We start from the raw sequence: 26561 nt of genomic DNA, 5'->3' as shown, positions 1-26561 counted from the left end.
TTTCCATGCTGTAATTGTTATCTGGTTATATGGTTATAATATAGCTTATTTGCAAAGACAGATTGTATGTCCATAAAATGATGCCAGCCATAGGAGTGTCATACAGACGGTGACTGACAGGAAATAATAAAGCAGTGGGGCATGGAGGGGTGGGTTCGTGGGTGCTCAATGTGATTGTTCGGGTGTTTGGTCGGGCAGTTGTGTGTGAGCAGAGTGTACAGAGAAAGGCTCAGTGCACAGTGCTGGGGGTTACCCCTCTTGAGGATGATGGGGAGGGAGTTGCTGTTATGCATCCTGACTATTCAAGGTCTGTTAGTTTGGAAGACCAATGCCCAGCTGCACAGTGGTGTAGTTAGACCAAGGAGTAAGAACTTATGATGATCATACAAAGGAGTAGTTTGTAAAGAAACATAAAATGATGGTGTTGGAAGTTACAAAATAATCAGTTCAGTACATCACAAAGAGTTCCTTTACAGAAGGGATGATCAGTGTCCTAGATTCTCCTGGGAAATATGACAATCGAGGGATATGTGGGAGGGAAGAGTTAGATTAGTCACAGAGTGAAATGGTCAGCACAGCAATGTGGGCTGAAGGGTCTTACTGTGCTGTACTGCTGTACGTTGCATGTTCCATGTTCATTGCTCCAAATGGGGAACAGCTTGTTAAAAATATTCATACAATTGCTTCAAGGACTCATCACCCTGGGATTATTCCTGGTCAGTCTGGAATGGGCAGAGGAAACATGACACAACTGGCCACTGTCCATGTGTGAACAATCCCTCTTCAATAATCTGGAGGGATCCAAATCAAGAAATCCCACCACACCACATTTCAGCTCTGAGCTGATATCCAGGACCAACCTACTTATAGAGCCTTCCTGTGGAAAACAGAACATGGAACATTACATCATGGTACAAGCCCTTCGGCCCTCTATCAAGTCACCTCTTATCCTCCTTCACGCCAAACAGGAAAGCCCTATTTCACTCAACCTATCCTCATTAGGCATGAGACAAAACCATCAAGGGCAGACAGGATTGTTTGTAGAGTGAGATTATCTTGGCAGTGCAGTTACTTTGTTGTCTCTCATCGTTCAATTTATTAGCTATACAAATCAATTGTGATTAACTACATTAGTAGTTTACAAACCTGCTATCTCGATAGTTGCTTCTTGTCCTTTCTTCAGTACTTGATTCTCTAAGATACACCTGGACCTGTTGGTTGCATCTTTTGATACAAAAATCTTGCTCTTGGCATTTATCAGGCCTTTGGAATCCTGGTTGTAATTTATTTCAGACTTTGAAGTCAAATTCTTTTTATCACCACTAATCCATTGTATCAGTGGTTTAGGATACCATCCATTAGATTCACAGACAAGTTGAATTTCATTTTTTCTATATCCTCCAATGTTGATCCAGTGCTCGTATCCCAAAGCTGCAAGAATCAACAAACAAATCTAGAAATAATATTTGTGATGAACTGCTCTTTGTGTAAAACATGAGAAACGTTCAGCACGAGGTTGTCAGTTTAGATCCACTCTGTGCACTCTCTGCTGTGCTTTCTCACTGCCCCAGTTTGCCAAGTTTGAACCCAAAACAATTGTTCTTTCTGTCTGTCTCTTCTCATTGCTGCCATCAGGAAGGAGGCCAGGAGCCTCAGGATCTACACCACCAAATTCAGGAACATTAATTACCCCTCAAACAGTAGGCTCTTGAACCAGAAGGGATAACTTCACTCACCCCGATACTAAACTGCTCCCACAACCGATGAATTCACTTTCAAGGACTCTTCATCTCATTTATTGCTTACATATTTATTTATTATCATTTTGTTTGTTTTTACTTATTTTATTATTTGTGTATTGTGTTGTCTTTTGCACATTGATTGTCTGTCTCGGTTGTGTGCAGGTCTCTTTCTACTTATTGTGAATCTCCGCAGGAAGGTGAATCTCAGGATAGCATATATGTAGTTAGGTAATAAATTTACTTTGAACTTTGAAACGGTCTGTGGAGCTCAGTAGTGATTTTCTGTGTCGTGCATGTACCTTCAACAACGTATTAGGGTGAACCTGATGCAGAACTACCAATAAAATCTCCCAGCTTTGCCAACTTTCAAGCCTCTTAAATGTTTCTGAATGAATATTAAGTTGGCTGATATAAGAGGGCCTAACTTTAAGTAACAGAAAAGTATAGGGGAGATGTCCTCAGGGGTAGTTGTTTTTTTTTTAAGAGAGTAGTGGATGTGTAGAATGCTCTGCCAGGATGGGGGTTGAGACAGATATGTTTGGGTCACTTAAGAGACTATCAGACAGGCATGTAGCTACTACTATGACTCACAGAGTGAGTGTACTGTTGTGGCACATAGTATGCCCACAATTCACTAACACTAATCTGCGCTCCTTTGGAATGTGGGTGCAATCCCACACGGTCACAGAGAGAACGTATAAACTCATTTCAGACTGCAATGGACATTTAACCTTTGAACCAGGATCTGATCATAGCGTTACACTAACCACTATGCTACCACGCTGCTCTCACCAACCTACAGGTACAACCCAAATCCCACAGTTTTGCAATACTGTGAACACGTTGACCACCATACAGTAAAATGGAGATTTATTTTGATCTAACTGTATTCTTCTTGTAAAAGTTTTGGATAATTTTTGTCCAACTGGTGTGTTACTGACAAATGCTGCTTACGTGATGCTGTGTCTCTGTGATGTTGTGATGCAAGTAAGTTTTTCATTGCATCTGTACGGATGAGTTTTCACTTTTTAGACATGCCCACTAACCTGCAACTTGCAAGACAATAGATGTTTCTTCAAAATCAATTCCATTATCAACTGAGCAGATGTATGTCCCTTCATCGGCTACTCGGATGTTTTTTATTCGAAGGGACACATTTCCTTTATCTATTTGGTCTTTGAACAGCTCAGTCCTTCCTCTGTAAGCAGGATCTTGATTAGCAGTTGCATCTCTTCCGTCTCGGAACTCGTGAACTGCCGAGTGGAGGTCTGTTTTAAGCCACTGGAGTGCCATGCTGTGACTCGATTCCGTTGGCACAACTTTACAGTCCATCCTCACATCTTCACCCACGATGGCTATGACAGGACGCTCTGGGCCAATAACTTGGAATTTACCTGTTACATATAAAAGAAAGACCAATTTCAGCAAATATCTTACACTCAATAATATATTATTAATTAATTATAATTATCTTTAATTTGGGGGAAAACTAAAATATACCTTTGCTCAAAATGATTATGGGCTCAAGCTGGTAAATATTTCTACTTTAAATGCATCAAAATTAACCTGAAAGATTCTACAAGTTTGTCTGGTAAATATTTCTCTACCTATCTGAGAGACAAAAGAGGAAAGCAACCATAAACATGAGGTTCTGCAGATATTCGAAATCATTAGCAACATGCATACCATTTTGGAGGAACTCAGCAGGTCAGGCAGCATCTATGGAGGGGAATAAGCAGTTAACATCTTATGCTGAGACATTTCATCAGGAATGGAAAGGAAGGGTGAAAAAGCCAGAATGAGAAGGTGGGGTGAGGGGAAAGGGCACTGGTGAGCAGATGATGGGTGAGATTAGGTGGCCGGGTGAGAGGGGATGAAGCAAGATACTGGGAGAAGATTCATGTAAGAGATAAAGGCTGAATAAGGATGAATCTTGGAGGAGAGGATAGTGGACCATGGGAGAAAGGACAGGAGAAACAGCAACGGATAGAGGGTTGTGAGCATGTAAGAAGAAGGGGAATGAAGGGAGTCAGAATGGGGAATGGGAAAGGGAGAAAGTGGAGTGGGGAGAACTTACCCGTCACTGGAGAAATCAATGTTCATACCATCGGGCTGGAGGCTACCCAGGTGGAATATGAGGTGTTGCTAATCCAACCTGCGAGTGGCCTCACTGTGACAGTAGAGGAAGCCACGGACAGGCACGTCGGAATGGGAACAGTAAGACAAATTGCAGTACCCATGTAAAAACAAACAAGATAAAATCTGCAGATGCTGGAAATCCAAGCAATACATACAAAATGCTGGAGGAACTCAGCAGGCCAGGTACCATTGACTGAAAAGTGTACAGTTGCCGTTTTGGACCGAGACCCTGGCCTGCTGAGTTCCTTCAGCATTTTGTGTGTGTTACACACATAACAATGTAAGAAGTGGTTGTAGTAGGCCATTTGGCCCCTCATATCTGCTCTATCATTCTATAAGGTCATCGCTGAACCTATGGCTTAAATATTCTACCAGAACCCTCTTGGGTGCATATTTCAAAACTATCACCACCCTGCCTGTGAGAGGAAAATAATTCTTTTTGCCTTTGCCAAGAATGAACTTTCCTTTATTGTGACCCGTGGTTTTGGACACCCCAGACAAAAAAAAATTCTGCATTTATAGAAACACAGAAAAACTACAGCACAATACAGGCCCTTCGGCCCACAAAGCTGTGCCGAACATGTCCTTACCTTAGAAATCACCTAGGGTTACCCACAGCCCTCTGTTTATCATGTGAGTCCTATAATACTCTGAGTTTCTTTAGATACATAAAGTATAAAAGAGAGGGGAGAGCAGATTCTGGAATACAGGAAAACAATGCTGGGGAGGGAGTAATTGGGTACAATAAAATGGTGGACAAACTGAATAAATAATTTGAGTCAGTCTTCACTGTGGAAGACACTAGCAGTTTGGTGGAAGTTCCAGGTGGTGAGGTGATGAAGTGTATTAAGTTACCAGAACTAGAGAAGATTCTCAGGAAACTTTAAGGTCTGGAGGTAGACAAGTCATCTGGTCAGATGGTTCTGAAAGTGGAGGCTGAAGAGATTAGTAATAATCTTGCAAGAACCAAGTGTTTAATTGGAGTAAGGGGAAATAAAGCGTTTATTGGAGTAAGGGGAAATATGAGGCTATCAGGCAGGGATTTAGAAGCATAAATTGGAAACAGATGTTCTCGGGGAAATGTATGGAATAAATGTGGCAAATGTTCAGGGGATATTTGTGAGGAGTTCTGCATAGGAACGTTCCAATGAGACAGGGAAAGGATAGTAACCGTGGTGTACAAAGGCTGTTGTAAATCTAGTCAAGAAGAAAAGAAGAGCTTACGAAAGGCTCAAAAAACTAGGTAATGATAGAGATCTAGAAGATTATAAGGCTAGCAGGAAGGAGCTTAAGAATTAAATTAGGAGAGCCAGAAGGGGCCATGGTAAGGCCTCGGTGGACAGGACTATGGAAAACCCCAAGACATTCTACAAGTATGTGAAGAGCAAGAGGATAAGACATGAGAGAATAGGACCAATAAAGTGTGACAGTAGAAAAGTGTGTAAGGAACCGGAAGAGATAACAGAGGTACTTAATGAATACTTTGATTCAGTATTCACTATGGAAAAGGATCTTTGCAATCGTAGGGAAATGACTTACAGCAGACTGAAATGCTTGAACATGTAGATATTAAGGAAGAGGATGTGCTGGAACTTTTGGAAAGCATCAGGTTGGATAAGTCTCCAGGACCGGATGAGATATACCCCAGGCAGCTCTGGGAAGCGAGGGAGGAGATTGCTGAGACTCTGGCAATGGTCTTTGCATCATCAATGAGGATGGGAGGGGTTCCGGAGGATTAGAGGGTTACGGATGTTGTTCCCTTATTCAAGAAAGGGAGGAGGGATAGCCCAGGAAATTATAGACCAGTGAGTCTTACTTCAGTGGTTGGTAAGTTGAAGGAGAAGATCCTGAAAGGCAGGATTTATGAACATTTGGTGAGGCACAATATGATGAGAAATAGTCAGCATGGCTTTGTCAAAAGCAGGTCGTGCCTTACGAGCATGACTGAATTTTTTGAGGATGTGACGAAACACATTGATGAAGGTAGGACAGTAGATGTAGTGTATATGGATTTCAGCAAGGCATTTGATAAGATACCCCATGCAAGGCTTATTGAGAAAGTAAGGATGCATGGGATCCAAGGGGACATTGTTTTGTGGATCCAGAACTGGCTTGCCCACAGAAGGCGAAAAGTGGTTGTAGATGGGTCATATTCTGCATGGAGTTCGGTCGCCAGTGGTGTGCCTCAGGGATCTGTTCTAGGACCCTTACTCTTCATGATTTTTATAAATGACCTGGATGAGTAAGTGGAAGGATGTGTTAGTAAATTTGCTGATGACACAATGGTTGGGGGTGTTGTGGATAGTGTGGAGGGCTGTCAGAGATTGCGGCAGGACATTGATAGGATACAAAACTGGGCTGAGAAGTGGCAGATGGAGTTCAACTCAGATAAGTGTGAGGCGGTTCATTTTGGTAGGTCAAATATGAAGGCAGAATATAGTATTAATTGTAAGACTCTTGGCAGTGTGGAGAATCAGAGGGATCTTGGGGTCCGAGTCCAAAGGACACTCAAAGCTGCTGCGCAGGTTGACTTTGTGGTTAAGAAGGCATACGGTGCATTGGCCTTTATCTATCATAGGATTGAGTTTAAGAGCTGAAAGGTAATGTTGCAGCTGTATAGGACCCTGGTCAGACCCCACTTGGAGTACTGTGCTCAGTTCTGGTCACCTCACTACAGGAAGGATGTGGAAAATATAGAAAGGGTGCACAGTGGATTTACAAAGATGTTGCCTGGATTGGGGAGCATGCCTTATGAAAACAGGTTGAGTGAACTCAGTCTTTCTCCTTGGGGCGACTGAGGATGAGTGGTGACCTTATAGAGGTGTATAAATTTATGAGAGGCATTGATCATGTGGATAGTCGGAGGCTTCTTCCCAAGGCTGAGATGGTTAACATGAGAGGACACAGTTTTAAGGTGCTTGGAAGTAGATGCAGAGGAGATGTCAGGGGTAAGTTTTTTTACATAGAGGGTGGTGAGTGGAATAGGCTGCCTTCGACAGTGGTGGGGGTGGATACGATAGCATCTTTTAAGAGGCTCCTGAATAGATACATGGGGCTTAGAAAAATAGAGGGTTATATGTAACCCTCGGTAATTTCTAAAGTAATTACATGTTCGGCACAGTATTAAGGGCCGAAGGGCCTGTGTTGTGCTGTAGGTTTTCTATGTTTACTTATTGTTTGTTTATTTATTTATTTTGATCGCGAGCTAATGAGAGTCAGACTAGAATGTATTTCCATGCAATTTGGAGATGTAGAGTGAATATTGTGTTGTGAGGAGAGGTGGCGATGACTGACAGGTGGTTGCAGGACAAAGTACAGGACTGGACATTATCCATCAGTGTGGAAAAAAATTAATTCTTGGTCGTCCTGATTTCTCCACCCTTCCTGTGAAAAAGCGTTCTGACTTCTCCCCGCATGCCCCCCCATATCTGTCTTGGCTCCACTGGAAGGCCAGTTCTCCCCTATACTGGACACTGCCAACAAGTTTAATTATTTTATCAAAATGCACTTTATTCACAATAAAATATTCACAAGGATACTCTAAACCATTCCATATCTTTATTTATGTGCATGAGGACTCCTCAGTCCCTCTGCACCTCTGATGTTTGAACCTTCTCCCATTGAGAAACTATTGCTCCTTTTAATAAAATGCATCACCATACATTTCCCAACATCTGCCACATTTTTTACCCATTCTTCCAATTTGTTGAAGTCTTGCTGCAATGGCATTGTTTCCTCAGCACTACCTACCCCTGCACCTATCTTCATATCATCGTCTGCAAACCTTGCCACAAATCCATCAACTGCATTATGCAAACCATTGACAAACAATGTGAAAAGCGGCGGTTCCCAATTCTGACCCCTGAGAAACACTATAGGTCTTAAAAGACCCTATTGGCGGACACAACAGGGTCTTTTTAGAGGCTCCTGGATAGGTACATGGAGCTTAGAAAAACAGAGGGAGATTGGTATTCCTAGGTAATTTCTAGAGTAAGTATATGTTCGGCACTGCATATATGTTTCTATGTTTTAACACCACTAGTCACTGGCAGCCAACAAGAAAAGTCCCCTTTTACTCCACTCGCTGCCTCCTGCCTGTCAGCCATTCCTCTGTCTATGCCAGAATCTTTCCTGTAACACCACAGGATTTTATCTTAAGCAGCCTCATGTGTGGCAGCTTATCAAAAGCTTTGTGAAAGTCCAAGTAAGTGACATCCGCTGCCTCTCCTTTGTCCACCTGCTTGTTACTTCCTCAAAGAACTCAAATAGATTTGTTAGGCAAGACTTTCCTTCACAGAAGCCTTCGACATAATTATCATTAATCTTTAAATATCCCAAAGCCTCATCTTTAAAAATGGCCTTCAACACTTTTCCACCCACTGAGTTTAGGCTAACTGGCCTGTAATTTCCTTTCTTTTGCCTTCCTCCCTTCTGAAAGAGTGAAGTGACATTTGCAATCTTCCAGTCATCTGGGACCATGCCAGAATCAAGTGATTCTTGAAAGATCATGACCAATACATCTGTTATCTCTTCCAAGCCTCCCTCTGGACTCTGGGATGTAGTCCATCTGGTCCAGGTGTCTCATCAACCTTAGGACCATTGAGACGCCATTGAGTTTGCCCAGCACTTTTACCTTTATAATAGCAATGGCACTCACTCTTGCTCCCTGACACTCATGGACCACTGGCACACTCCTAGTGTCTTCCACAGCGAAGACAGATGCAAAGTACCCATTAAGTTCATCTGTCATTTCTTTGTCCTCCTCTACTACCTCACCAGCATCATTTTCCAGTGGTTCAATATCAACTCTCACCTCCCTTTTACTCTTTATATAGCTGAAAAAAATCAACTTTTAGTACCCTGCTTTATATTACTCATTAGTCTGCCCTCATATTTCATCTTTTCCCCTTCTTACCACTTTTTAAATTGCCTTTTGTTGGATTTTAAAAGCTTCCCAATCATCCAACATTTGCTACCTTGTACACACTTTCCTTGGCATTTATGCAGTCCTTAACTTCCCCTGTCAACCACGGCTGCCTATCCCTGCCATTTGAGAATTTCTTCCTCTGTGGGACATATCTATCCCATGCCTTGTCAACCATTCCCAGAAACTTCAGGCACCTCTGCTCTGCTGTCATCCCCATCAGTATCCTCGGCCAATCCACCTGGGCCATCTCCTCTCTCATGCCTCAGTAATTCTCTGTATTTTATTGTGATACTAATACATGTGAGATGTGCTTCTCCCTGTCAAATTGCAGTACGAATTCAATTATATTATGATCACTGTCTCCTGAGTTTCCTTTACATGCAGCTGACTAATAACATTTGGGTTATTACAAAGCACCCAGTCGAAGATAGCCTTTCCCCAGTAGGCTCGAGCATAAACTGCTCCAAAAAGCCGTCTCATTGGCATTCAACAAATTCCCTTTCTTGTGATCCAACATCAACCTCATTTTCCCAATCCCCTTGCATATTGAAATCCCCCATTACAATTGTGACATTACTCTTATTACACACCCTTTCCAGCTCCCTTTGCAATCTCAACCCCACATCTTGGCTACTATTTGGAGACCTATATATGATTTCCATAAAGTTTTTTTACCCTTGCAGTTCCTTAACCCCACCCACTAATATTCAACATTCTCTGGCCCGATATCACCCCTTTCTAATGATGTACCAACAGAGCTACACCACTGCCTTTGCCTTCCTGCCTGCTGCTTCCATACAAAGTATATGCTTTGATGTTAAGCTCCCAACTATGGTCCTCTTCCAGCCACGACTCAGTGATGCCCATAACATCATATCGACCATTGTGCCATGTGTTCGTCCACCTTATTCCAAAAGCTATGTGCATTTAAATACAGCACTTTAATGTCCTCTATTCTTCACCCTTTTGAATTTTGCCTCTGTGATACAACTTACCTCTTTGCTCTGCATTTGTACCCTCTCATTGGCTTGTCCTTCCTTATATCCATCATCTACTAGTAAATCTTCCGGCTCATCCTCTGCTCTACCATACTAGTTCCCATTCCCCTGCCATATTAGGTTAAATCACTCCCAACAGCTGTAATAAGTCAGCTTGCAAGTATATTGGTTCCCCTCGGATTCAAGTGCAACCCGTCCCTTTTGCACAAGTCCCACGCATTTATCTGCCACCTCATTCTATTCCTATCCTCACTGTCTCATGGCACAGTCAGAAATCACGAGATTACTACCTTTGAGGTCCTGCTTCTCAGTGGAAAGCAGCCAGTGAGTGAGTGGGTCAGTGAAGGACTGGAGCTCTGAGGCTTTGACTTGAGAGATTCTGGAAGTTTTGACAGTGGGACTGTGCAATCCAGATTTGAATAGCTCAGCAGAGACACATCTGCCAGAAGTGCTTGCGGCTGGGCGATCTGGAAGGCCGTGTGAGGAATCTGGAGCAGCAGCTGGATGACCTTCGACTCATAAGGGAGAATGAGGCTGTCATAGATGAGAGCTACAGGGAGGTAGTCACACCTAGGCTGCTGGAAGCAGGTCATTAGGTGACAGTCAGAGGGGCAAAAGCGAAGGTGAGTAGACAGGTAGTGCAGAGCATCCCTGTAGCAATTCCCCTGTATAATAAGTTTATCGTCCTGGATACAGTTGGCGGGGATGACCTACCAGGTGTGAGCCACAGAGGCAGGGCCTCTGGCACTGAGTCTGACCCTGTGGTGCAGAAGGGTGGGACGGAGAAGAGGAGAGCTGTTGTCATTGGGTAGTCTATAGTCAGGGGAGCAGACAGGAGATTTTGTGGACGTGAGAAGGACACCTGCAAGGCTTCTTGCCTTCCGGGTGCCAGGGTCTGGGATGTCTCTGACCGGGTGCACGACATCCTGGTACGAGAGAGAAAGTAACCAGAAGTCGTAATACATGTTGGGACCAATGACATAGGCAGGAAGAGGGATGAGGTCCTGAAGTGTGAGTTTCGGGAACTAGGCAGAAGGCTGAAGAACAGGACCTTGAGGGTGGTGTTCTCAGGATTGCTGCCAGTACTACGTGATAGTGATGGTAAGAATTGGAGGAGATGGCAGTTGAATGCGTGGCTGAGGAGTTGGTGCAGGGGGCAGGGTTTTAGACTTTTGGATCATTGGGATCTCTTCTGGGGAAGGTGGGACTGTACAGATTGGATGGGTTGCACCTTAACTTGAGGGGAAGCAATATCCTTGCTGGTAGGTTTGCTAGCATGGTTTGGGAGGGTTTAAACTAATTTGCAAGTGGGATGGGACCCAGAGCGATAGAGCAGTGGAAGAAGTGCATGGAGTAAAGCCAGATCTAACTTATAAAGAAGCGTTGAGGAAAGAGAAGCAGAACAAAGGGTGTAAAGTTAGTAAGGCAGAAGGGCTAAAGTGCATGTACTTTAATGCAAGCGGCATCAGGAACAAAGGTGATGAACTGAGAGCTTGGATACAAACATGGAATTATGATGTAGTGGCCATTACAGAGACTTGGCTGGCACCAGGGCAGGAATGGATTCTCAATATTCCTGGAGTTCAGTGTTTTAAAAGGGATAGAGAGGGGGGAAAAGGGGAGGAGGGGTGGCATTACTGGTCAGGGATACTATTACAGCTACAGAAAGGGTGGGTAATGTAGCAGGATCCTCTCTTGAGTCATTATGGGTGGAAGTCAGGAACAGGAAGGGAGCAGTTACTCTATTGGGGGTATTCTATAGGCCCCCTGGTAGCTGCAGAGATACAGAGGAGCAGATTTTGGAAAGGTGCAAAAATAACAGGGTTGTTATCATAGCTGACATTAACTTCCATAATATTGATGGGCACCTGATTAGTTCCAAGGGTTTAGATGGGGCAGAGTTTGTTAAGTGTGTCCAGGATGGATTCCTGTCACAGTATGTTGACAGGCCGACTAGGGGGAATGCCATACTAGATTTAGTATTAGGTAATGAACCGGGTCAGGGCACAGATCTCTCAGTGTGTGAGCATCTGGGGACAGTGACCACCACTCCCTGGCCTTTAGCATTATCATGGAAAAGGATAGAATCAGAGAGGACAGAAAAATTTTTAATTGGGGAAGGGCAAATGATCAGGCTATAAGGCTAGAACTTGCGGGTGTGAATTGAGATGATGTTTCTGCAGGGAAATGTACTATGGACATGTGGTCGATGTTTAAGGATCTCTTGCAGGATGTTAGGTATAAATTTGTCCCGCTGAGGAAGATAAAGAATGGTAGGGTGAAGGAACCATGGGTGACAAGAGAAGTGGAAAATCTAGTCAGGTGGAAGAAGGCAGCATACATGAGGTTTAGGAAGCAAGGATCAGATGGGTCTATTGAGGAATATAGGGTAGCAAGAAAGGAACTTAAGAAGGGGCAGGGGAGAGCAAGAAAGGGGCATGAAAAGACCTTGGTGAGTAGGGTAAAGGAAACCCCCAAGGCATTCTTCAATTGTGTAAAGAACAAAAGGATGACAGGAGTGAAGGTAGGACCGAATAGAGATAAAGGTGGGAAGATGTGCCTGGAGGCTGTGGAAGTGAGCAAGGTCCTCAATGAATACTTCTCTTTGGTATTCACCAATGAGAGGGAACTTGATGACAGTGAGGACAATATGAGTGAGGTTGATGTTATGGAGCATGTTGATATTAAGGGAGAGGAGGTGTTGGAGTTGTTAAAGTACATTAGGACGGATAAGTCCCCGGGGCCTGACGGAATATTCACCAGGCTGCTCCACAAGGTGAAGGAAGAGATTGCTGAGCCTATGGCTAGGACCTTTATGTCCTCGTTGTCCACAGGAATGGTACCGGAAGATTGGAGGAAGGCAAATGTTGTCCCCTTTTTCAAAAAAGGTAGTTGTGATAGTCCGGGTAATTATAGACCAGTGAGCATTGCATCTTGGTGGGAAAGCTGTTGGAAAAGATTCTTAGAGATAGGATCTACAGGCATTTAGAGAATCCTGGTCTGATCAGGGACAGTCGGCATGGCTTTGTGAAGGGCAGATCGTGTCTAACAAGCCTGATTGAGGAGGTGACCAGGCATATAGATGAGGTTAGTGTAGTGGATGTGATCTACATGGATTTTAGTAAGGCATTTGACAAGGTTCCAAATGGTAGGCTTATTCAGAAAGTCAGAAGGCATGGGATCCAGGGAAGTTTGGCCAGGTGGATTCAGAACTGGCTTGCCTGCTGAAAGCAGAGGGTCGTGGTGGAGGGAGTACACTCGGATTGGAGGGTTGTGACTAGTGGTGTCCCACAAGGATCGGTTGTGGGACCTCTGCTTTTGTGATTTTTATTAACGACCTGGATGTGGGGGTAGAAGGGTGGAGTTTGCAGATGACACAAAGGTTGGTGATGTTGTGGATAGTGTAGAGGATTGTCGAAGATTGCAGAGAGACATTGATAGGATGCGGAAGTGGGCTGAGAAGTGGCAGATGGAGTTCAACCCGAAGAAGTGTGAGGTGGTACACTTTGGAAGGACAAACTCCAAGGCAGAGTACAAAGTAATTGGCAGGATACTTGGTAGTGTGTACGAGCAGAGGGATCTGGGGGTACATGTCCACAGATCCCTGAAAGTTGCCTCACAGGTAGATAGGGTAGTTAAGAAATCTTATGGGGTGTTAGCTTTCATAAGTCAAGGGGTAGAGTTTAAGAGTCATGAGGTAATAATGCAGCTCTATAGAACTCTATTTAGGCCACACTTGGAGTACTGTGTCCAGTTCTGGTTGCCTCACTATAGGAAGGATGTGGAAGCATTTGAAAGGGGACAGGGGAGATTTACCAGGATGCTAACACGAGGAAATCTGCAGATGCTGGAAATTCAAACAACACACACAAAATGCTGGTGGAACACAGCAGGCCAGGCAGCATCTATAAGGAGAAGCACTGTTGACGTTTCGGGCCGAGACCCTTCGTCAGGACTAACTGAAAGGAAAGATAGCAAGCCTCCAGGTCCAACGTATAATTCTTCGTAACTTCTGCCACCTCCAACAGGATCCTACTACCAAGCACATCTTTCCCTCCCTCCCTCTTTCTGCTTTCCGCAGGGATCGCTCCCTACGTGACTCCTTTGTCCACTCGTCCCCCCCATCCCTTCCCACCGATCTCCCTCCTGGCACTTATCCTTGTAAGCGGAACAAGTGCTACACCTGCCCTTACACTTCCTCCCTCACCACCATTCAGGGCCCCAGACAGTCCTTCCAGGTGAGGCGACACTTCACCTGTGAGTCAGCTGGTGTGGTATTCTGCGTCTGGTGCTCCCGGTGTGGCCTTTTATATATTGGTGAGACCCGACGCAGACTGGGAGACCGTTTCGCTGAACACCTACGCTCGGTCTGCCAGAGAAAGCAGGATCTCCCAGTGGCCACACATTTTAAATCCACATCCCATTCCCATTCTGATATGTCTATCCATGGCCTCCTCTATTGTCAAAATGAATCCAAACTCAAGTTGGAGGAACAACACCTTATATACCGGCTGGGTAGCCTCCAACCTGATGGCATGAACATTGACTTCTCTAACTTCCATTAATGCCCCTCCTCCCCTTCTTACCCCATCCCTGACATATTTAGTTGTTTGCCTGTTCTCCATATCCCTGACATATTTAGTTGTTTGCCTGTTCTCCATCTCCCTGTTCTCCCCCCCACTCCTTTCTTTCTCCCGAGGCCTCCCGTCCCATGATCGTTTCCCTTCTCCAGCTCTGTATCACTTTCGCCAATCACCTTCCCAGCTCTTAGCTTCAACCCACCCCCTCCGGTCTACTCCTATCATTTCACATTTCCCCCTCCCCCCACTACTTTCAAATCTCTTACTATCTTTCCTTTCAGTTAGTCCTGACGAAGGATCTCAGCCCGAAACGTCGACAGTGCTTCTGCTTATAGATGCTGCCTGGGCTGCTGTGTTCCACCAGCATTTTGTGTGTGTTGTTTACCAGGATGCTGCCTGGTTTAGAGGGTATGCATTATGATCAGAGATTAAGGGAGCTAGGGTTTTACGCTCTGGAGAGAAGGAGGATGAGAGGAGACATGATAGAGGTATACAAGTTATTAAGCAGAATAGATAGAGTGTACAGCCAGTGCCTCTTCCCCAGGGCACCACTGCTCAGTACAAGAGGACATGGCTTTAAGGTAAGGGGTGGGAAGTTCAAGGGGGATATTAGAGGAAGGTTTTTTACTCAGAGAGCGGTTGGTGCATGGAATGCACTGCCTGAGTCAGTGGTGGGGGCAAATACACTAGTGAAATTTAAGAGACTACTAGACAGATATATGTTGGAATTTAAGGTGGAGGATTATATGGAAGGCAGGGTTTAAGGGTTGGCACAACATTGTGGGCCGAAGGGCCTATACAGTGCTGTACTATATGTTCCTTCTGAACTTCCTGTATTCTTTTTTCAGGATCTCCTTCCTTTTTCTACTTATGTCATTAGTACCAGTATGTACCACAACTTCTGGCAGCTCCACCTCCCTTTTCAGGATATTGTGGATGCGTCAGAAACGTGGCAGACTCTGGCACCTGGCAGGCAACCTACCATCCGAGTGTCCATTTTGCATCCACAGAATCACCGATCTGTCTCCCTGACTATCGAGTCCGCTATTATTGCTGCCATTCTCTTTGGTTCCCTATCCTTCTGAGCCACAGGGCCAGAATTTGTGCCAGAGGCACGGTCACTGTTGCTTCCCCCAGGCAGGTTCTACCCCCCAAACAGTACTCAAAATGGAGTTCTTATTGTTGAGGGGTACGGCCCTAGGGGTGCTTCCCTTCCCTCTCCTGACAGTCACCCAGTTATCTGTCTCCTGTAACCTTGGGGTACTACCTCCCTGTAGCTTCTGTTTATCACTGCTTCACTTTCCCTAACAAGCTGAAGGTCACCGAGCTGCAGCACTCTAACACGGACTCTGAAGAGCTCCATCTCGATGCCCCTGCTATTGCATTGTACTGCTACCGCAAAGTTTACAAATTTCTCTACGTACGCTGGTGATAATCTCATTCAGATTCTGTAACAGGATCAATGAAGAATAAACCAGAGTGCAGAAGGTAACAAACTGTGCAACTGCAGATACAAATAAATAGAATAAATAAATGAATCTCAGGCTTGCATGTACTCTGACAATAAATTTGACTTCGAGGACATGAGATAAAAAGTCCTTGAAAGCGAGATCACTGGTTGTGGGTTCATTTCAATTATGGGGCAAATGAGGTTGAGTGTGGCTATTCCCTTTTAGTCAAGACCCTGAAGGCTGAGGGGTGGTAACTACTCTTGAACCTGGTGGTGCGAGTCCTGAGGCTCTTGTACCTTCTACCTGATGGCAGCAGCACGATAGGGTCTTAATACAGAGAGTATTGAGAAAAGGAGTTAGGGTGTCATGTTGAAGTTGTATAAGACGTTGGTAGGGCAAAATTATTGTGTGTAGTTCTGGTCGTGGATATCAATAAGACTGACTGAGTACAGAGAAACTTTTACAGAGATGTTGCCAGGACTCAAGGCCATGAGTTAGAGATAGAGTGAATAGGTTAGGACTTATTTTCATGGAACAGATGAGAATGAGTGGAGATTTGACAGGGGCATACAAAATTGTGAGGTACACGGAGGGTAAATGCAAGCTGGCTTTTTCCACTGAGGTGTAGTGAGGCTAGAATTAGATGTCATCTGCTAAGGGTGAAGGGTGAAATATTTAAGTGGAAACTACTTCTTCACTCAGAGGGTGGCGCGAGTGTGGAATCAGCTACCAGAGAAGTGGTGGATGCAGGTTGGATTGTAATATTTTTACAATTTGGACACATAAATGGATGGGAGGGGTATAGAGGGTTTTGCTCCATGTGCAGTCAATGGGACTAGGCAGCATAACAGTGTGGCAGAGATCAGATGGGTCGAAGGGTCTGTTTCTCTGCTGCAGTGTTCTGTAACACTATGACTCAATTATTCGTTAGACTTTGAAACACTGTCCACTAATAATGTAAAATAAATGAATGCCAGAGGTGCTTACCATGTGCAGAATAGAGAACCACAGGAAGTAAACACACAGCGAGATATATTTGTTCCATGTTTGTGAGATGGGTGGAAAACAAAGATCCCCTAGTAAAAAAAATTGCATGGTTTTTGAATATGAATCATTATATTTTGCATACATTAACATACAGATATTACCATTATTTTATCTTGTGCAATGTTTAATTGAATGACAACATCCTTTAGAAACCTTGTTCAATAATATTCACAAACATTCCAAATTTTGTCTGTGTTAATGTTCTGCATTTGTTTTTCTAACTTTACAAATCCATCGCCATTCACTTTCTATCTCAGCATGTTTGCTGAAAACAAAAGGCATTATTTTTATCAAGGGGAAGAGATGGGCAACAGTGATATCAGAGAGGGAGGGCAAAAGGCTAGGAAACAGCAAAGGTCCAAAAATTAGCAGCCTCATCACGACAGTGTAGGAAGCCACGGATGGTCATACCGGAACTGAAATGGGAAGTGGAATGAAAATAGGTGGCTGTTGGGAGATCCCGCTCAGTGAAACAGTCTCCCTGTCTATGTTGTGTGTCATTGATATACAGAAGGCCACACTGAGCGTACTGGACAAAGTATATGACCCTGATGGACTCACAGGTGAAGTGTGGCCTCACCTGGAAGGACTGTTTGGGGCCCTCAAGGGTAGTGAGGGAGCAGATGTAGCACTTGTTCTGCTTGCAAGGATCAGTGCCAGGAGGGATAGCAGTGGGGAGGGACAAATAGATAAGGGAGTCTTGTAATAGATAAGGGATCCCTGCGGAGAGCAGAAATTGCGGGAGACGGGGTAGGGAAAGATGTTTTGTGGTGCGATCTCGTTGGAGATGGTGGAAGGTATGGAGAATTATATGCTGGTTGCGGTGGCTGGTGGGGTGTTAGGTGAGGACAAAAGGAACCCTATCCCTGATACGGTGGCGGGAGGATGGAGTGAGAGCAGACGTGGGTGAAATAAAAGAGATGCGGTTGATGGCAGCATTGATGGCGAGGAAGAAAATCCCAGTTCTTTTAAGATGGAGGACATCTCCTTTGTTACGAAATATAGAAACATGGAAAACCAACAGCACAATACAGGCCCTTCGGCCCACAAAGCTGTCCCTTACATTAGAATTACCCAGGGTTACCCATAGCCCTCTATTTTTCTGAGCTGCATGTAGCTATCCAGGAGTCTCTTAAAAGACCCTATCGTATCCGCCTCCACCACCGTCACCAGCAGCCCATTCCACGCAGTCACCTCTCTCTGCATAAAAACCCTTACCCGACATCTCCTCTGTACCCGCTCCTAAGAAGCTTAAAACTGTGCCCTCTTGTACTAGCAATTTCAGCACTGGGAAAAAGCCTCTGACTATCTACATGATCAATGCCTCTCATTAACTTGTACACCTCTATCAGGTCACCTCTCATCCTCCATCGCTCCGAGGAGAAAAGGCCAAGTTCACTCAACCTATTCTCATAAAGCAGCTCCCCAATCCAGGCAACATCCTTGTAAATCTCCTCTGCACCCTTTCTGTGGCTGCCACATCCTTCCTGTAGTGATGTGACCAGAACTGAGCACCGTGGGGTCTGACCAGGGCCCTATATAGCTGCAACATTACCTCTCGGCTCTTAAATTCAATCCCTTAATTGATGAAGGCCAACGCACTGTATGTCTTCTTAACCACAGAGTCAAGCTGAGTAGCAGCTTTGAGTGTCCTATGGACTCGGACACCAAGATCCCTCTGATCCCCCACACTGCCAGGAGTCTCACCGTTAATACTGTATTCTGTCATCACATTTGACCTACCAAAATGAACCACCGCACTCTTATCTGGGTTGAACTCCATCTGCCACTTCTCAGCCCAGTTTTGCATCCTATCATTGTCTCGTTGTAACCTCTGACAGCCCTCCATACTATCCACAACACCCCAACCTTTGTGTCATCAGCAAATTTACTAGTCCATCCCTCTACTTCCTCATCCAGATCATTTATACAAATCACTAAGAGTAGGGGTCCCAGAACAGATCCCTGAGGCACACCACTGGTCACTGACCTCCATGCAGAATATGACCCATCTACAACCACTCTTTGCCTTCTGTGGGCAAGCCAGTTCTGGATCCACAAAGCAAAGTCCTCTTGGATCCCATACCTCCTTACTTTCTCAATTAGCCTGGGATGGGGTACTTTATCAAATGCCTTACTGAAATCCATATACACTACATTTCCTGTTCAACCCTCATCAATGTGTTTAGTCACATCCTCAAAAAATTCAACCAGGCTCATAAGGCACGACCTGCCTTTCACAAAGCCATACTGACTATTACTAATCATATTATGCCTCTCCAAATGTTCATAAATCCTGCCTCTCAGGATCTTCTCCATCAATTTACCAACTACTGAAGTAAAACTCACTAGTGTATAATTTCCTAGGCTATCTCTACTCCCTTTCTTGAATAAGGGAACAACATCCACAACCCTCGAATCCTCCAGAACCTCTCCTGTCCCCATTGATGATGCAAAGATCATCGCCAGAGGCTCAGCAATCTCCTCGCTCGCCTGCCACAGTAGCCTGGGGTACATCTCGTCTGGTCCTGTTGACTTATCCAACTTGATGCTTTCCAAAAGCTCCAGCACATCCTCTTCCTTAATATCTACATGCTCAAGCTTTTCAGTCCACTGTAAGTCTCCCTACAGTCTCCAATATCGCTTTCTGTAGTGAATACTAAAGCAAAGTATTCATTAAGTACCTCCACTACCTCCTCCAGTTCCATAGACACTTTTCCACTGTCACACTTGATTGGTCCTATTCTCTCACGTTTTATTCTCTAGCTCTTCACAAACTTGTAGAATGCCTTGGGGTTTTCCTTAATCCTGTCTGCCAAGGCCTTCTCATGGCCCCTTCTGGCTCTCCTAATTTCATTCTTAAGCTCCTTCTTGCTAGCCTTATAATCTTCTAGATCTGCATCATGACCTGGTTTTTTGAACCTTTCATAAGCTCTTCTTTTCTTCTTAACTAGATTTGCAACAGCCTTTGAACACCATGGTTCCTCTAGCCTACCATCCTTTCCCTGTACATGTGCAGAACTCCATGCAAATAACCCCTGAACATTTGCCACATTTCTTCCATACGTTTCCCTGAGAACATCTGTTTCCAAGTTATGCTTCCAAGTTCATGCCTGGTAGCCTCATATTTCCCTTTATTCCAATTAAATGTTTTCCTAACTTGTCTATTCCTGTCCCTTTCTGAATCTATGGTAAAGGAGATAGAATTGTAATCACTATCTCCAAAATGCTCTCTCACTGAGAGATCTGACACCTGAGCAAGTTCAGTTGTTCTGGAATGAAAAGCCTCATCCTGAGAGCAGATACTGCGGAGACAGAGGAATTGAGGGAAGGGGACAGCATTTTTACAATAGGGTGGGAGGAGGTACGGTCCAGGTAGCGATGAGAGTCCGTGTGTTTGTAATAGATTAGTAGGTAATCTGTCCCCAGGGACAGACAGAGATATCAAGGAAGGGGAGGGGTATCGGAAATGGTCCAATCATCTCGTTGTTTCTTATTTCGTCTCGTCTCCCTCCCTAACCCACACATCCACCTTTCCTCCCACCTGCTAGCTTGTACTCCTCACTCTCCCCGCACCCCACTTATATATTCGGGCTTCTGGTCTCTTCTATTCCCGCCCTGATGAAGGGTATCGGCCCCGAACCGTCGACTTTGTACTCTTCTTCCTGACTTCCTCAATTTCCTGCGGCATTTTGTGTGTGTGCTATAAAATCTTTTCACTGTTTCTTCCTTTTATATTTGATTTAAATAAACTTTCTTTTGATGTTCATTAAAAAAACAACTTTGTTCCCACTCTCCCGCCAGCCCGACTGAAGTTACTTGTTGTTTTTACTGCGGTGCTCCTGAACCGAAACGTTGGAGTCTGCGCAGTATCATCACCCTCCCCCACTCACTACAACTCCTCAACTCTTACCACTTTACAGGTTAAAAGCCCTTCCACCCGCTCTTCCCAGTAACCGAGTGGATCAACGCCATCGCGGCTTCTCAGCGAAAATCCTCCCAGCCCAGACTGAAACTCTGCGCCGCGATCTCTGCGCAATCTGGTGCCCGACTTCCGCCTCCCTGACACTGGGCAGCTCCCAGCTCTGCGAACGAAGCGAAGTCTCGGCCAGAGCCGCCTTCGGGGGGAGGAAGGGGGGAGACCTCACGGAGCCCCGCTGGGAAACTTGAAGGTGACCCTCTTTGTCCAGGCGCCTCCCCAGCCCCACTCACCCGATCAAACCCGGGAGCGGCCGCTTCTCCACTGGCCAGGGCGTGTCGGGGAAAGTGAAAGCATACTAGTGATAGGGACGGAGCAGGGTCCACAGACACGCAAACTTTGTTTCTTACAGTTAAACATGTTAATTTATCAACATTTCAAGAACATCCTCCTTTTCAGATTAGTTAGAATCGAAGTTTCAATTCTCTGTGTATAAAGGGAACATTAGGGGCGGCTTCATCACACAGAGAGCGGTGGGACTGTGGAATGAGCCGCCAGCTGAAGTGGTGAACGCAGGCTCACTTTTAACATTTAAGAAAACATTGGACAGGTATATGGATGAGAGGGGTATGGAGGGATATGGTCCAGGTGCAGGTCAGTGGGACTAGGCAGAAAAATGGCTCGGTACAGCCAAGAAGGGCCAAAAGGCCTGTTTCTGTGCTGTAATGTTCTATGAAACAAAACCAGAGATTCTGCAGATGCTGGAAATCCAGAGTAACACACAAAGTGCTGGATGCCAGGCAGAATCTAAGGAAATGAATAAACAGTCGATGTTCCGTGCCAAGACCCTTCATCAGGACTGGGAATAGTGCGCAGGTAAATGGTAGAATCTGTTTAGCTCACAGAACAGCACACCACAGGTACAGGTTCACAGCCACATTGTTTATCTCCCTTTGATTTCCTGTATTCTGATGGAATCCTGTATTCCCAGTGACATGACCTGCTTATCTCCTCCCCCTGGTTTCCCACTTCTTTCCCTTTCTTCCAAGGTCCACTGTCCTCTCCTGTCAGCGTCCTTCTTCCTCAGCCTCCTCTGCCCGTCAAATCCCAGTTTCTCACATCACCCCACCCCACCCCATCCGGGAGTAAGAAGATCACACACCGGCTCGTCATCGAGGGTTCAGCAGTGGAAAGAGTGAGCAGTTTCAAATTCCATTCATTGTCATTCAGCCTTACACAAGAATACAGCCGATCGAAATGGCATTCTCTGCAAAACGGAACATACAGTCACACACAGCACAATGCACATGTCAATACACTAGCAGGAAAACACAGTCACAACAAATAATTCACCCCAGGTCTGTGAGTGGCATGGCCTGTAGGTTGTTGGTGCATGGGATGCTGGCCTCGAGCCATGTGTCTCCAAGAACAAGCACTCAGCATTTCCTCATCCCACACCGGTTCAGCAGACAAACGTAAATAAGCTCGCCTTGCACCGGGCGGAGAGCAGAGCCAATGGGAGGGGTCATCTCCCAACCCAGCATGGACACCTGCTGTTTCCTACACTGCCTTTGTGAAAGGTAAGGGATAAGGGGGATGTGGGAAGGTCCCTGCCACCTGTAGAAACTGTGTTTTGAAAGGATATTGTCAAGGCAAGAAAGGAAGTGAAAATGAGAATGACAATCAGCTTTATTATCATTGTTAGGCTGCGAAATGTTTTAGTGACCGAAGTACAGTGCAAGGTTTTAAAAAACCTGTAGGTTACAATAAGAGAGGCGTTCTGTTAGTCGAGGTCGACCATGGAATTTGCTTCCTATCTGTCACATGCCGGTGTGCAAGACGGGGCTGTATGATACGGTACACAAGCTGTTGCCTGTGTATCCTATCTTTCACATGCCGGTGTGCAAGACGGGGCTGTATGTTACGGTACACAAGCTGTTGCCTGTGTATCCTATCTTTCACATGCCGGTGTGCAAGACGGGGCTGTATGATACGGTACACAAGCTGTTGCCTGTGTATCCTATCTTTCACATGCCGGTGTGCAAGACGGGGCTGTATGATACGGTACACAAGCTGTTGCCTGCGTATCCTATCTTTCACATGCCGGTGTGCAAGACGGGGCTGTATGATACGGTACACAAGCTGTTGCCTGCGTATCCTATCTTTCACATGCCGGTGTGCAAGACGGGACTGTATGATACGGTACACAAGCTGTTGCCTGCGTATCCTATCTTTCACATGCCGGTGTGCAAGACGGGGCTGTATGATACGGTACACAAGCTGTTGCCTGCGTATCCTATCTTTCACATGCCGGTGTGCAAGACGGGGCTGTATGATACGGTACACAAGCTGTTGCCTGCGTATCCTATCTTTCACATGCCGGTGTGCAAGACGGGGCTGTATGATACGGTACACAAGCTGTTGCCTGCGTATCCTATCTTTCACATGCCGGTGTGCAAGACGGGGCTGTATGATACGGTACACAAGCTGTTGCCTGCGTATCCTATCTTTCACATGCCGGTGTGCAAGACGGGGCTGTATGATACGGTACACAAGCTGTTGCCTGCGTATCCTATCTTTCACATGCCGGTGTGCAAGACGGGGCTGTATGATACGGTACACAAGCTGTTGCCTGCGTATCCTATCTTTCACATGCCGGTGTGCAAGACGGGGCTGTATGATACGCTACACAAGCTGTTGCCTGCGTATCCTATCTTTCACATGCCGGTGTGCAAGACGGGGCTGTATGATACGCTACACAAGCTGTTGCCTGCGTATCCTATCTTTCACAGGCCGGTGTGCAAGACGGGGCTGTATGATACGCTACACAAGCTGTTGCCTGCGTATCCTATCTTTCACATGCCGGTGTGCAAGACGGGGCTGTATGATACGGTACACAAGCTGTTGCCTGCGTATCCTATCTTTCACATGCCGGTGTGCAAGACGGGGCTGTATGACACGGTACACAAGCTGTTGCCTGTGTACCCTATCTTTCACATGCCGGTGTGCAAGACGGGGCTGTATGAAATGGTACACAAGCTGTTGCCTGCGTATCCTATCTTTCACATGCCGGTGTGCAAGACGGGGCTGTATGATACGGTACACAAGCTGTTGCCTGCGTATCCTATCTTTCACATGCCGGTGTGCAAGACGGGGCTGTATGATACGGTACACAAGCTGTTGCCTGCGTACCCTATCTGTCACATGCCGGTGTGCAAGACGGGGCTGTATGATACGGTACACAAGCTGTTGCCTGCGTATCCTATCTTTCACATGCCGGTGTGCAAGACGGGGCTGTATGATACGGTACACAAGCTGTTGCCTGCGTATCCTATCTTTCACATGCCGGTGTGCAAGACGGGGCTGTATGATACGGTACACAAGCTGTTGCCTGCGTATCCTATCTTTCACATGCCGGTGTGCAAGACGGGGCTGTATGATACGGTACACAAGCTGTTGCCTGCGTATCCTATCTTTCACATGCCGGTGTGCAAGACGGGGCTGTATGATACGGTACACAAGCTGTTGCCTGCGTATCCTATCTTTCACATGCCGGTGTGCAAGACGGGGCTGTATGATACGGTACACAAGCTGTTGCCTGCGTATCCTATCTTTCACATGCCGGTGTGCAAGACGGGGCTGTATGATACGGTACACAAGCTGTTGCCTGCGTATCCTATCTTTCACATGCCGGTGTGCAAGACGGGGCTGTATGATACGGTACACAAGCTGTTGCCTGCGTATCCTATCTTTCACATGCCGGTGTGCAAGACGGGGCTGTATGATACGGTACACAAGCTGTTGCCTGCGTATCCTATCTTTCACATGCCGGTGTGCAAGACGGGGCTGTATGATACGGTACACAAGCTGTTGCCTGCGTATCCTATCTTTCACATGCCGGTGTGCAAGACGGGGCTGTATGATACGGTACACAAGCTGTTGCCTGCGTATCCTATCTTTCACATGCCGGTGTGCAAGACGGGGCTGTATGATACGGTACACAAGCTGTTGCCTGCGTATCCTATCTTTCACATGCCGGTGTGCAAGACGGGGCTGTATGATACGGTACACAAGCTGTTGCCTGTGTACCCTATCTTTCACATGCCGGTGTGCAAGACGGGGCTGTATGATACGGTACACAAGCTGTTGCCTGCGTATCCTATCTGTCACATGCCGGTGCGCAAGACGGGGCTGTATGATACAGTACACAAGCTGTTGCCTGCGTATCCTATCTGTCACATGCCGGTGCGCAAGACGGGGCTGTATGATACGGTACACAAGCTGTTGCCTGCGTATCCTATCTGTCACATGCCGGTGCGCAAGACGGGGCTGTATGATACGGTACACAAGCTGTTGCCTGCGTATCCTGTATGATACGGTACACAAGCTGTTGCCTGTGTATCCTGTCTTTCACATGCCGGTGTGCAAGACGGGGCTGTATGATACGGTACACAAGCTGTTGCCTGTGCAGCAGGCTCCCGCCACGCTGCTCATGATGAATTCAAAGGAAAAGCAGAGACTGATTGCCATAGGTGGCATTGCGAGATGCCCCTGTCGATTGATCAAGCCTGTGACCCAGACACAGACAAAACTCCACAAAGGATGTACCCTTTTAACACCATTTAAAAGTCCTTCAAATCATAACATAATTATCAGCCCACACACAAAATGCTGCTGGAACGCAGCAGGCCAGGCAGAATCTATAGGGAGAAGTACAGTCGACATTTCGGGCTGAGACCCTTCATCAGGAATAACTGAAAGAAGAGTTAGTAAGAGATTTGGGAAGTGGAGAGACGGGGGGGAGATCCAAAATGATAGGAGAAGACCGGAGGGTGTGGGATGAAGCTAAGAGCTGGAAAGGTGATTGGCAAAAGGGATACAGAGCTGGAGAAGGGAACGGATTATGGGACGTGAGGCCTCGGGAGAAAGAAAGGGGGAAGGGAGCACCAGACGGAGATGGAGAGCAGGCAGTGATGGGCAGAAAGAGAGAGAAAAAGGAGGGGAAAAAACTAAATATATCAGGGATGGGGTAAGAAAGGGAGGAGTGGCATTACCAGAATTAGAGAAGTCGATGTTCATGCCATCAGGTTGGAGGCTACCCAGCCGGTATATAAGGTGCTGTTCCTGCAACCTGAGTGTGGCTTCATCTTGACAGTAGAGGAGGCCATGGATAGACATGTCCGAATGGGATTGCGACGTGGAATTAAAATGTGTGGCCACTGGGAGATCCTGCTTTCTCTGGTGGACAGAGCGTAGTTGTTCAGCGAAATGGTCTCCCGGTCTGCGTCGGGTCTCACCAATATATAGAAGGCCGCACCGGGAGCACCGGATGTAGTATATCACACCAGCCGACTCACAGGTGCAGTGTTGCCTCTCCTGGAAGGACTGTCTGGGGCCCTGAGTCCCTCTCACAAGCACTCCTTGCCTGCTCTCCATCTCCCTCTAGTGCTACCCTCCCCCTTTCTTTCTCCCTCGGCCTCCCGTCCCAGGATCCTTTCCCTTCTCCAGCTCTGTATCTCTTTTGCCAATCAATTTCGAGCTCTTAGCTTCATCCCTCCCCCTCCTGTCTTCTTCTATCATTTCAGATCTCCCCCTCCCCCTCCCACTTTCAAATCTCTTACTATCTCTTCTTTCAGTTAGTCCTGACGAAGGGTCTGGGCCCAAAACGTCAACTGTACTTCTTCCTATAGATGCTGCCTGGCCTGCTGTGTTCCACCAGCATTTTGTGTGTGTGCTTGAATTTCCAGCATCTGCAGAT

General features: G+C 46.0%; 1 protein-coding gene across 3 annotated transcripts in view; it reads right to left on the bottom strand.

Annotated features, from left to right (window-relative positions):
- The window catches only part of LOC140720287 (butyrophilin subfamily 1 member A1-like), a 42189-nt gene extending 20842 nt beyond the window's left edge, over positions 1-21347 (bottom strand). Inside the window, exons 1-4 of one of the 3 annotated variants that reach the window (XM_073035156.1) lie at positions 21097-21347; positions 16825-16913; positions 2789-3136; positions 1147-1431 (exon numbers count right to left, since the gene is read on the bottom strand). In XM_073035156.1, coding sequence (XP_072891257.1) covers positions 1147-1431; positions 2789-3136; positions 16825-16882 — 691 coding nt within the window. In that variant the 5' untranslated portion in view covers positions 16883-16913; positions 21097-21347. Of the gene's footprint in view, positions 1-1146; positions 1432-2788; positions 3137-16824; positions 16914-20797; positions 21073-21096 lie in introns of those variants that run through there. The other 2 variants (XM_073035166.1, XM_073035158.1) reach the window with 2 other exon arrangements.
- Positions 21348-26561: the final 5214 nt, after the last annotated feature.

Source organism: Hemitrygon akajei, chromosome 2 (genome assembly GCF_048418815.1).
Source record: "Hemitrygon akajei chromosome 2, sHemAka1.3, whole genome shotgun sequence".
Classification (NCBI taxonomy): domain Eukaryota; kingdom Metazoa; phylum Chordata; class Chondrichthyes; order Myliobatiformes; family Dasyatidae; genus Hemitrygon; species Hemitrygon akajei.
This window is presented reverse-complemented; position numbering and strand designations above follow the sequence as displayed.